Source organism: Scleropages formosus, chromosome 9 (genome assembly GCF_900964775.1).
Source record: "Scleropages formosus chromosome 9, fSclFor1.1, whole genome shotgun sequence".
NCBI lineage: Eukaryota > Metazoa > Chordata > Actinopteri > Osteoglossiformes > Osteoglossidae > Scleropages > Scleropages formosus.
This window is the reverse complement of record NC_041814.1, coordinates 2,138,292-2,150,723: the sequence shown is the minus strand read 5'-3', so window position 1 is coordinate 2,150,723 and position 12,432 is coordinate 2,138,292. Positions and strand designations below refer to the sequence as shown.

General features: G+C 45.7%; 1 protein-coding gene across 8 annotated transcripts in view; it reads left to right on the top strand.

Moving 5' to 3' along the window:
- The window catches only part of celf5a (cugbp, Elav-like family member 5a), a 166,818-nt gene that overhangs the window by 138,711 nt on the left and 15,675 nt on the right, over nt 1-12,432 (top strand). For 6 of the 8 annotated variants that reach the window (XR_003797927.1, XM_029255135.1, XM_029255139.1 and 3 more), the window contains 3 exons: nt 1,416-1,544; nt 3,542-3,621; nt 10,088-10,234. Coding sequence is in view for 7 of the 8 variants with exons in the window: in XM_029255135.1 (XP_029110968.1) it covers nt 1,416-1,544; nt 3,542-3,621; nt 10,088-10,234 (356 nt within the window). In the remaining variant the exon portion in view is untranslated. The remainder of the gene's footprint in view (nt 1-1,415; nt 1,545-3,541; nt 3,622-10,087; nt 10,235-12,432) is intronic. The other 2 variants (XM_029255140.1, XM_029255137.1) reach the window with 1 other exon arrangement.

The window sequence follows — 12,432 nt, the reverse complement described above, 5'->3', positions numbered from 1 at the left end:
GTATAAGGACACTCTATGATTGAGGCTATACCATGTAGGTTTGTATAAGGACACACTATAATCGAGGCTATACCATCTAGGTTTGTATAAAGACACTCTAATGATCGAGACTATACCATCTTGGTTTATATAAGGACACTCTATGATCGAGGCTATATCATCTAGGTCTGTATAAGTACACTCTATGATTGAGGCTATACCATGTAGGTTTGTATAAGGACACTCTAATGATCGAGGCTATACCATGTAGGTTTGTATAAGGACACTCTATGATCGAGGCTATACCATCTAGGTCTGTATAAGGACACTCTAATGATCGAGGCTATATCATCTAGGTTTGCATAAGGACACTCTATAATCGAGGCTATACCATGTAGGTTTGTATAAGGACACACTATGATCGAGGCTATACCATGTAGGTTTGTCTAAGGATATGCTAATGATCGAGGCTATACCATCTAGGTTTGTATAAGGACACTTTATGATCGAGGCTATACCATCTAGGTGTGTATTAGTACAATCTATGATGTTCGCACAACAACAAAAATCGCCCAATGATGCATTTCTCAGAACATGTCCCTGTCGTAAAGGAACGCATGTCTTTCGTCAAAAAAGTCAAAGGACAAGATAAGTCCATGTGCTTAATGTTTGTGGAAAACATTTCTTTTATGCAATAAGCTTTCTTTTGCAAACCAATGACAGTGAGTGTTGCCAAAAAGCTTGAGATTGCAGAACCGTGTCTTTGTTGCGCCGAGCAGTCCAAACATTTGTTTGCTAACATTTAAAAGTATTAAACCTAGTCTGTAAGGAACAGTTTTGGAAAAAATAATGACATTTACTAATAGTGTCACAGAGCATTAACGGCGAAGCCGTGTCCCCGCAGTATCTGGGACCTTGGCCTGATTCCAGCATTGTCACTGCAGTATCCAAGGCCTTGTCCTGTCTCCAGATGTGTCCTGCTATGTCCTAGGTGCTGTGTCTACCTCAAGGCCATGTCTTTGCCTGTATCTGAGGCCCTGGCCTGATCCTTGCTATGTCTCTGCTGTATCTGAGGCCTTAGTCTACCTCCGGTAGCGTCCCTGCTGGATCGGAGACCTCGGCCTACTTCCAGCTGCGTCCCGTGGGTTTGAGCGCAGCGGTTTGTCTACGGGACCCCAAGCCTGCCCACAACTCAAAGAAACTCAATTATCTCGGAAATTACAAACAGCTGCCTTGGCAGAGCAACAAGCCCCTGTGACATGTGACTTCAAGAGCTAAAAGGGGTAGTCAGATACTGGCACCATCTTATCTAGTAACTACTAAGACGACCATGGGGGGGGCATTAAGAGTGAGTCTTTGAGTGTGTCGGCGAGGGTGTGTGTGGAGATGTAGCCAAAAAGTCCAATTTAACCCTTTCTCTTTGCTTTTTGTTCCAGAAGACAGGAAGCTGTTTGTGGGAATGCTGAACAAACAACAGACCGAGGAGGACGTATACCGCCTCTTCGAGCCCTACGGAGTCATCGAGGAGTGCACGGTGCTACGGGGGCCTGATGGCAACAGCAAAGGTTAGTGGGAGGTCATCTGCAGCAGCCCCTCCTCTGACACCCGTATCAACACCACCATTTCCTACGACGCATCTTGCATTCTTCCTTAGGTGCTTACGCAATGCTTTTTCCAGGCGAGCAAGTAAGTGGTACAGGCAGTCCCCGGATTATGAACGAGTTCCGTAAAGTCTGTCTGTAAGATGGATTTTCACGTAAATCGGAACTGTTAGGTATGGTGGATATTGAACATCAGTTTGTCAAATGTTTGTCTTAGTATATAGTATATCGTGTACCTTTCTATGCATAGAAAACGTTAAAGAAACACTTCTGGATACACTAAAACATCTTTATTATAACAATACAGTGATAATAATAATACAATGTAATGATAATAATAATAAATGTAATTACAGTATTTATAATAGCAAGAGAGAGGAAATGTGTGTGTGCGTGTGTGTGTATGTAGGTATAAAAAAACATTAAAGAAACTTTAATAGTAGTTTTTCCAGTGTTCGTTGGCGTTTCGCCTTTTTCTGATGGCTTTATTATTTCCACTTTAGTTTCAATTCTGATTGTTTTACTTTTTTTGATGCATCACATTTACGCTTTGGTGCCATGGTTAGGAGGGTAAAAACAACAAAAAATTAAAGCCAAATACGGTAACACATGAGACACAACAGCAATGTGGTCAGACTGAGGAGAAGGAAGTCTTAGTTCTTCCTCAGGCTCACGCGCCCACGAGCTGACGAACTGCTGTAGACGCGCGATGTTTTGATGTGCATCGCAAGGTAGCGCCTGTTTGTTACTACGAACCATTGTATGTAACTCAAATTTTTAATATAATAGGCTTTACTGGTGGGTGGTTTGTAACTACGGGTTGTTCGTAAGTCAGACGTTCATAACCCGGGGACTGCCCGTAATATGTTATCATTATTTCAAGCAGAACTTTAAACCAAAGAAACGCAACTGTTCAGATTATAAATCCTCATCCCTAACCGCTCTGCTGCCTGTCTGATTTGTGTGTGTGTGTCTGTGATTACATTTGAGCACCTACTTTCAGAACTGTTTTCCGCCTGCAACCTTAATTGTTTAAAGTGTTTATTTAGTTTCATAGCAAGATGAAGAAGTTTTTCAGGGTTTGCCCTCGAGGCAGTTGGCACCAGCAGTGCAGCAGGAAGAGATCAGCACCCCCACCCAAATGTTCGACATCAGGTCCATCACACGTGATACAATCTCATGTCCACAAGTGTCTCTCATAACGAGGCCCACGTCCTCCACCATCTCCCATGATACAGTCCCATATCCGGTCCCGATTGACATGATTCTGTTCAAAGCCCTCCCCTGTCTCACAGGATGTGGTCCCTTGCACAGCTCTTATGAAAATCACTGAGCAATTATTTTGGAGCTGGAAATAATGGCATTCTGACTAGGTGGTCACATGCAGGTCAAGAGGAAACGATGGATGTCAAAACAATTCGAGAGCCATGAACAAAGAGGGGGAAGCGGCGCAGTCAAAATGGATTGTGTATCTCATTGTTTTTTTGTTTTTGTTTTTCTATAAATCCGCATTTCTTTTTGAGCTCTTTCAAATTCATTTGTCCTCCTAAAGAGATTTTTGAATCAAATGTATTAAGAAATAAGATGGATGTTGCCATTCCACCAATACAATGCAAACTGAACATATTTCCTTTAATTTGCATAGCAAACGGAAAATATTAACAGCAGCCAATAGCGACGCTGTCGTCAGGCTACAGATTGCTGACAAATTCATACTCAGTGGTCCTGTTTGTGAAGACAAATTGGTGAGAATGATATAGATTAGACTTCTTTATACCACCTAGCTTGTTACTGTGATTTGTACATGCAGCATGGCGAGTCAGGATTGGGGTGGCAAGCAGCACCATCAGGCTCTTCCCTACACTTCTGGAATGTTCTAGAGAGAGTGTCTTCAAAGTGTTTAATAATCCTGCTGTGTGTGTGTGTGTGTGTGTGTGTATGTGTGTGTCCACGTCTTCCAGGCTGTGCCTTTGTGAAATTCTCCACGCACACTGAGGCCCAGTCGGCGATCAGCGCCCTGCACGGCAGCCAGACTATGCCAGTGAGTATGGCCTCCCACCAAGTTCTCAAGACCACCTCCAAACACACGCATCCGCAAGCATGTACCAGTGCACCAGTTCAAAGGGACAAAATGGTCAAGGCCAAAGACTCAATTCTCTTCATATAGCTCTCTAATAGACTGTGCAACAAATTTATTACGGTTTGATTCCTCGACGCATTCATCAAAATTAACAATTATAATATTGGAAGTTTCTACTACAGCAGCTAATTGTTACTCATCCTGATCAAAGGTACAGCAGTCAGATATCTCATGTTCCTGGAACCAGTATCCTTCAGGTTGCACTTCTGAGCCCTTAACCATTATACTACGTGCTGAACACAAGGGCAGGAAAAGAAGGGAGTGGTCTTTCTTTGATGGGCAATAATGGAATAAGCAATCCTGAGCCCTTTCTCCTTGTCTTTTATGAACTTCAGCTCATACATCTTTAACTACCTTTGTTGGCACGTGACAGAGTGGGCGCAGTCTGCACAGGCCAAGACAAGTAATTAAATGTACAAAGAATAGAGGCCAGCTTTAAGGAAGCGGGAGAAGAAAGGACTTGTCAGAATATTGTGTTACAATGGATTCGGAAGCAGGGAGAGGAGCCTTCAGTGAGACCCCTTAGCAGATGAACGGCACTCAGCCCACCTGAGCTGAACCTTCAGAGCCAATACATCTCATTACGGCCGAGCCAAAACATGGCTCTCCTCTTGCGAACCGGGCAAGAAGAGGTCCTGCCGGCGGAGACGGCCGGGCTCTCCACCCAGCGCCGTGGCCGCACCGTGTGATTTTATGATCTCTAGCCGGCGGTGCATGCATAAAGAGAGCGGCAGAGTGGCTGGCTGTGTCATTAGTTTTGGCGCATGCCTGAGGTCAATATAAGTGCAAATGAGTGCGCACACTCCTAGGGATCGGCTGGTGGGCGACGCTATGGTGCCAGGACCTTGGCCTTCTCTCTCTCTCTCTCTCTCTCTCTCTCTCTCTCTCTCTCTCTCTCTCTCTCTCCCACTCTCTTGCTTCATGCCTCCCGGGACATTAGGCAATGGACTTGTTTGCTTCACCTTTCGCCACGTTGGCTGGTGAATTATTCATTTGCGTATGAGCAAGGGAGAGGAGGCAGAGAGGGGAAGGGAAGAGATAGCGAAACATTGAAAACAAAGCGACGGAGGATGAATTTCGCACTTGCCTCGTGCATCGATTACGGGGGCTGTATCGGCTCGGCATTGGCATCATCCGAGGGTCAGACCGCAATCTGCACTTCAATGAAATTGGCCGATTGCTTCACATTACGACTTGTGAATAGCGTTCCATCGTAGTGGAAGTCCTTTCGGTGACAGATGATAAATTCTTTTTCCTCCAACAGTATCTGGGTGCTGTTCTTCATCATGCTGTGCATCTGAGCGGCTCTGCTGAATATATGGAATATATGAAAAGTGCAAAATGACATTGCCCATAGCGCATACACACAGGACACGCACGAGTCAATATGGGCAATGTGGACCGCGAAGAAAAAAACTCCCCGGTACGGATAGTAAGCGGAGGGCACAGCTGGGCCGCTGGAGCGCACTGAGCCGAGAAGATGCTCCGGTCGTTGGAGCGCTTTTCCCGGGCGTTCAGCTCGGCCTCAGCACGATGCCTCCGAGCATTGCATGCAGCGTATGGATTTGTGCCCCTGGACCGGACTTCCCGTCGCAAACCCCGAGACCACCGTGCACAGGTCACCGGCTCGCCGGAGCATCGTGTTTTCCGCCTTGGAGTGCTTCGGCGTGCTGGCGTGTTACCTTGGGGGTTGTGTGGAACGAGGTGTGGGGGGGAGCTCAGCCGCAGGACCCTGACGAAACCCCATCGATCCACATGCTTCCGGCCCGGACGTTGCGCCATGTCGCATTTAACAACGTGGCCACTTGAGCTCTGACGCACGGGGTCGGGATCTAGAATGGTGCCGCGAGTGGGTAGTCGAGGGAGTCTGCCGCAAGAGGGGCGGGAGTAGGTCAGGGCCACCGGGGCTTTTCTCCAGCTCATCCTTATTGAATAGCAGCGTCATAATGAACTCCGCAGTCCGTTTGACGTTACTGCGCGCTCTCCCTGTGACAGCAGTAACCGTGTTGCCTCTCGACTCTTTATTCCCATAATACATTCTTATCTAATCCAGCAACATTTATAAGACGAAGAATAAGCTTCTGCGAGGGTGGTGCGATCTTAACGTCTCACGCTAGCAAGGATCTAATTCAAATTTGATTCCAGGCTCCGCTTATTGCTTCTGTTACACGTGCCGCCGCTATTCTTTGAGAACTTTCTGGCCCAGAGCTTCAGATCCCAAACAATTTACATTATAAACAAGGTTCCCCAAATAAACAAATCTATTATTGCACGCGGCAAGCGCAGCCATCGCCGCTTATTAAGATATTTTCAGCCGTTAACTAATTCGGCCTGAAGGTAATGTAAATCATTATTTGGCGAAGCACTAACAATGTCATGCAAAGCAATATAAATAAATAAGTCTTTAAAAATGCAGCGCAGCCGTTTTGCGACGCCGAGCTGTCCAAGTAATCTAACTAAAGAGGCTGGAGCACCACGGAGGATAGTGCTTTTATCCGTTACACGTTTTCCTAGTTGGCTCTTATATAAGACGACACGGAGCGCCGGATAATTCAGGCTTATTACCTTACTCTAAAGTAATGTGCGAAGACAGATGTGCAGAGTTAAAGTAATAGTGAGCGCACAGATTAGCTTTGGGCTTCATCAGTGGCCTTCGCGCGAGGGCCTGCCATTTGGAGACGTACCAGAGAAACCTGCGATGGGAGTTCTCTTGTAAGGAGAGTCTTTATTTTGATTCACAGTCCTTTTTTTTCCCTCCGTTTTCCTTTGTAGAACAGCTGCGCATTTTATTCCCGCACGCACGCACGCACCCACCCACCACCCCATCCCCCCCGCATTTCTTGAATCCGCTCTAGAAGCTCCAAGCCTGAGGGATTTCTCGACACACCCGGCAGCTTAACATTTTATGAAAGGGTTTTACTTAACAGTTTCATCCAGCTCACTGACTAAAATAAATTGATACGAAAAATAAATGAATAAACAGCAGCAGATGCAAACAAATTGTTGGCACCCAGAGCGAGGGATGATAACTAACCCCAAAACAAGAGCGGCGGTTTTACGTTTTCTCCGATTTTGCGAGCGCTCAGGTGGAAACGTACCGCAAGTCCGCTGTGGGGAAGAGTCCCCGTTTTGAAATTAGCCTGAAAAAAGATATAGCGATACTGAAAAAAGTCGATTCTACAGACCTGTCCGTCGCAACGGACTCCATCCGATAGACAAAAGCAAGACGTCTGCGCTATGGAGTCGAAAGATACTGGCGGCCCACGTACAAATTTAGCAGGAATTAGTAGTAAAAACGCTGAAAGTAATGAAGGTTATGAAGCAGTTAAATAAAGTTTCCGTGGCTGAAGAGGCAGCAGGTGGTACAGCGGGTAGAGCTTTTGTCTTGCAATTGAAAAAGTCAGGTTTGAATCCCCCCTACTGCTTTTGTAGCCTCGGGCAAGGTCCTTACCCCGAATTTCTCCGATAAAAATTGTTCAGTTCAATAACTTTGCAAATGATTCCGAATAAATGAGCGTCCGCTGTAAGTTGCCTTGGACAAAAGTGTCGGTTAAATAAAGGTTAATACTGTTTATTCTTTATTTCTATGACATTATTCATTCTGAAAGTATAGTGCGAAAGCAAGAGGGAATATTTTCCTATTGGCGCCCGTATGGTGGATTTAAATTAATTTTACTCGAGAACGGGAGGCTGGAGCATTTCCGGGTTGGGGGGACGTCTCTGCGGTCCGGCTCACGAGACACACCAGCGTGGCCCGCTCTGGCACCGACCTCGCTCGGCCATCTGCGATTAATAGCATTTACGTCTACGGGCAGCTTCCAGATTGCATGGCTGGAAGTAGGTTGCAGAGCCCTCGAGTTCACAGACGGCTTAATACGCTCGGATTATGCATTCTGACACTCACCGAGGACCCTGGGTGCCGGAGCAGGAAGACGTACGAGGAGGCTCATTACCGAATCATCTAGATCTTTGATAGCTTCTTTTAAGTCCTGCAGGGCCCGGTCGTTTACTTATGCATGCTATGTTTACTTATGCATGTTATGCATGCCTCACTTATGCATACTGTGCATACAGCATGGTTTTCTATATTGCCAGCCCTGCACTCCCAACCCATGCTCCCTTAAAGTTGCATCCGGCGGTAACTTTAAAAGTGGCAGTAATAAAAGATGGACCTGCTGCAGGACCACATGACCTTGCCTGACTCGCTGGCGTGGACTTCAAGGAAACGTGAACGGGAGGCAAGCTGGCAGGTCTCGGTGTGCCCCCTTCCTCCACCCCACCCCCATCCCTTCCTGCTAGCGTGCGGTATTGTTTATAGTGCGGTTAACAAGCAGGAGCATGGCCGGGGGGCGAAGCCGCCCTGCGACTCTGCACTCCGATGCCTGGTCAGGAGGCGGCCGCGCCGAACGAGATGGAGCAGGAAAAAATGGAGAGAGAGCGGGAAAATTGCATTATTCTTCAACTCCCGTGTCTCTCTTTTAACGCGTTCGGCAACCTGCGAACGCGGCCTGCTGAGGCGGCCCGGAGCTCGGGAGCTGGGTCCTCCATCCATGGAACCGAAATGCGATTGACGGGTTCGCAACCCCTACTGGGACACAGTTTAAAATGTGCATAATAAAAAAGAAAACAAGAAAAAGAAGACTTCCTTGCCCCAGCCAGATGCTAAGCCCACGCCCACTCTAGTTACCCACAATCCCTGGCTCTTCCCACACTGGCCACGGTGCACGGTCTTGGCTGCTTTTTTGCTGTGTTTATTGACAATCTCACATCAATTTCAGGAGCCTCTTATCTCTTCTGACGCACAACCTTTCCCTGCTGTCAGATCAGAGCAATATTTCGGCCTTTTATCTGGATCGATCAGGGGCTTTTGGGGGGCAGGGGAGACGTGGCGAACCACCTGAAAGGTCAAGCGTTGCGCTAAATCATTTAAAGGTTCTTAATGAACGGTATGTGTGGCACACGCACCTCTGGGTTTTATTATAGCGCTGGGGAAGGAGAGATGAGAAGGTGAGATGAGAACGGTTAGAAGGGGGTGTACCAGTTTGGAGAGGATTCCTCTTCTTTCTGATGAGCGCCTTGATCTGGGTCGTGACACGCTTACTGCCGGTGGATGTCAAAATCCTTGCTGACGCAACCTAGAAATCACCCTACATCGGGGCTGCTCAACTGTAGTCTTGGAGGGCTTGGTTCGAGACGTTTCCGTTCCAGCCGTTCAGAGAACCACTGGGTTCGACTCATTGTCCAGATTAAACCTCTTTAACTCCTGTTCCGAGCTCTCGGCAGTGTAAGGGGACCTGGAGAACTTGCCGGATCTAAATATCCATGGCCAAAGCTGAGTAGACCTGCCCTCAAAGTCTGTTCATGCGCTCCCTTGCCTTCTTGAAGCCTTAACTGGTATTCGGAAAAGAAGTGTTGCGAAAGTGCTTTGATAGGAATTTAAAAAGAATGAAAACCACTTCCCATTCACCGTATTGTCTAAGCAGCAATACGTATCTAAAATATAAACGAGATGCTGTACATAACCTTTGACGTTCCGTTCACCGACAGCACTGGTCAAATTTTTGCAGTTTAATTTATCGAAGTCAATTCATCAACTTGTTGGCAGACCAATGAATTTCAAACAAATAATTGAAATTTAATATTTATTGTGCAAGATGGCCAGTCTTTGAGTAATAAATCCAAGTTATCAAAAAAATTCTCAAAAAAAAGAAAAAAATCTAATGTGATGCATATGGCTGTGTTTTTTTTTTTTTTTCTGCTGTTATGACTTTAATTGTGGCAGTGATGAAGAAGACACTTCCCCGTGTTCTTGCTATAAAGCATTCGAAATGTTTCGCTGACAGTGATGTGTTGTGCTCGTGTCAGGCTGCAGCTAAAGATTCTAACTGACACTGATGGAAATATCATCTTGTCATGGCTGTGGGCTATTCATGATGTAGGTTGATTTAATGGAAACCTCAAGGTCATGGCATACTCAATTTCACGAACAAGACAAATGCAACATTGCCGCCGCACAACCAAACCTGCAAGCGCCTCACATATTCTGCTTACGGTTGATCTTAACGATGACTGTAGTTGAACAACGAATTATGAAAATGAAATCTCACTCCCCACAGAATCCAGTACCTTTTTGCGGACGGTGAAAAAGTGTTTGTTTGTTGTAGTTCACTGGTAATTTGTACACATATTCACTTCGAGGTAGGTAGCGATGATTATATTCCTGCAGATTAATTGCCAACCGCATTAAGGCGAACGTTTGTTGTCGGCGTCAGTTGCGTGGCACTGGCACGGTGATACCAGGCACATGGTGCCTGGGGAGGAGAAAGGTTCGAGTCTCAGAGTGGCTCCCACCCTCTGCCCCCTGCAGGGTGCTTCCTCCAGCCTGGTGGTGAAGTTTGCCGACACGGACAAGGAGCGCACCATCCGCCGCATGCAGCAGATGGTGGGCCAGTTCGGCATCTTCAACCCCGCCATCGCCCTGCCCTTCAGCACCTATAGCACCTACGCACATGCGGTGAGTACCCGGGGTTGGAGGGATGGGTGCTGTCATGACTTTGGCTCTGCAAGTGGTCCCTAAGGAGGAAGGGTGAAAATCATTCTCATCTTTAAAAAAAGTTAAAATTTTGTAGAAGAAGCATAAATTTCCAGATATTAATTTGCCAACGAGTTCCGTGCCACGGACTGTAGTGTCGATCGTAGCCTATTCCGTACCGTCCACCACAGAGTCCACGTCAGAGTGTTTTGTGATGGCCTGGAGAAGAAAGTGCATATTGTGTTACCCGAGCCGAAAGCAATGTCAGAGGGCGTTTCCATCAGACCCCAGCACCTGTCACAACACACTTCATACACATAGATCGCACACGAGTACACATCATTCATACATTGATACAAAAAGGCAAATTTCTTCCTTTTAAAGTGCTGGAATCTCGAAGGCTCATCCATCCCCACGTATGCTAGCTTCTTTGTGCTGTCAGCCTTCTGCTGTTATTTTTGGGGAACATTTTGTCACAATTTAATCATTGCTCATACAAATGTGCAACGTTTCACGGCACCAGGACCGGAGGTTTACTTCCAGAATGCTAGGTGTTCATGTGGTCGTAGGGCCACGATCATTATATACTTTTACAGTTCAAATAGTTTCCAATAATGAAAATTCTGGATCAGTCTGAAGATGTGTGTGTGTGTGTGTGTGTGTGTGTGTGTGTGTGTGTGTGTGTATATACACACACACACTCACACACACAAAATGCAGCTTGTTAATATGTGAACCCCTTGCCATGTCACGTGTGTAGTAGAAACACGGTTTAGGGCAGGTGCAATAATAAGTGAACCCCACGTTGCACTGGCTAAACTAAGTAGGTAAGTAGAATCAGATGTGTACATCATAATCATTTATTAATTGTATGTGTTTATTTTAAGATTTAAGACTGAGGTTTTATAAGTTTATTTTAATATTTTGTATGAGTAATGACTATCCCTATAGGGTTCAGGCAGCACTGTATATACATATTTATATTTTTTTCCACTGTAAAGTAGATTGAATATAAATAAACTGAAATGAACTGAATATATTGCCTGAAAAGGAAAGAAAATGTTTCGCATTTACCAATGAAAAAGGAGAGGGCGTAGAAAGGGATATGAGTGGCTCAAGCGTGCGCTGATCATGGTATGAAACACCAGCATTAGCTTCACTCCAAGTCATCTTTACATGTAGTTTCAATAGTAAGAAGTGATACAAGTAAGTACTCTAGAAATGTCAGTGGTTTGTTTACATTATCTGTTTTAAATCCTTCACTGCTCTATGTGTTGTTAAAATACATATTTAGAGTTGTTTTTGGGTATTTTGGGAAAGCCACATGGTTATGTTCTTGCTGTATATACTGTAGTATTAAAACTTAAATGTGAGCAAGCATTTAATGGTCAAAACTGCGCTTTTAAAGGAAGTCATAAAAAGACAGTTGGTTTCAGGCAACCTATGGTTTCAGTTCTACTTCTCCCCACAGAATATGAAAAAGCAAAGGCTGACTGTATTGCTGTGTTTATGGACAGGCACCTCCACTATGGTGATCCCTTGTTTAGTGATCACAGAAAGGAGGTGACTGTTTTGCACATAGGAAGAAAGCAAACAGTGATTTGTAACCCACATTGTGTAAGAACAACAACGTCAGGCTTAGAGGGTTCCCTAACCCTAACCCTAACTCTAACCCTAACTCTAACCCAAACCCAAACCCTAACCCAAACCCTAATCCTAACCCTAACTCTAACCCAAACCCAAACCCTAACCCTAACTCTAACCCAAACCCAAGCCCAAACCCTAACCCTAACCCTAACTCTAATTCTAACTCTAACCCAAACCCTAATCCTAACCTTAACTCTAACCCAAACCCTAACCCAAACCCTAACCCTAACTCTAACCCAAACCCAAGCCCAAACCCTAACCCTAACCCTAACCCAAACCCTAACCCAAACCCTAATCCTAACCCTAACTCTAACCCAAACCCTAACCCTAACCCTAACTCTAACCCAAACCCAAGCCCAAACCCTAACCCTAACCCTACCTCTAATTCTAACTCTAACCCAAACCCTAACCCAAACCCTAACCCTAACTCTAACCCAAACCCAAGCCCAAACCCAAACCCTAACCCAAACACAAACCCTAATCCTGACCTTCCTTCCCCATGTCGCTCAACTGAATTCAGCCGGGTGATCCTA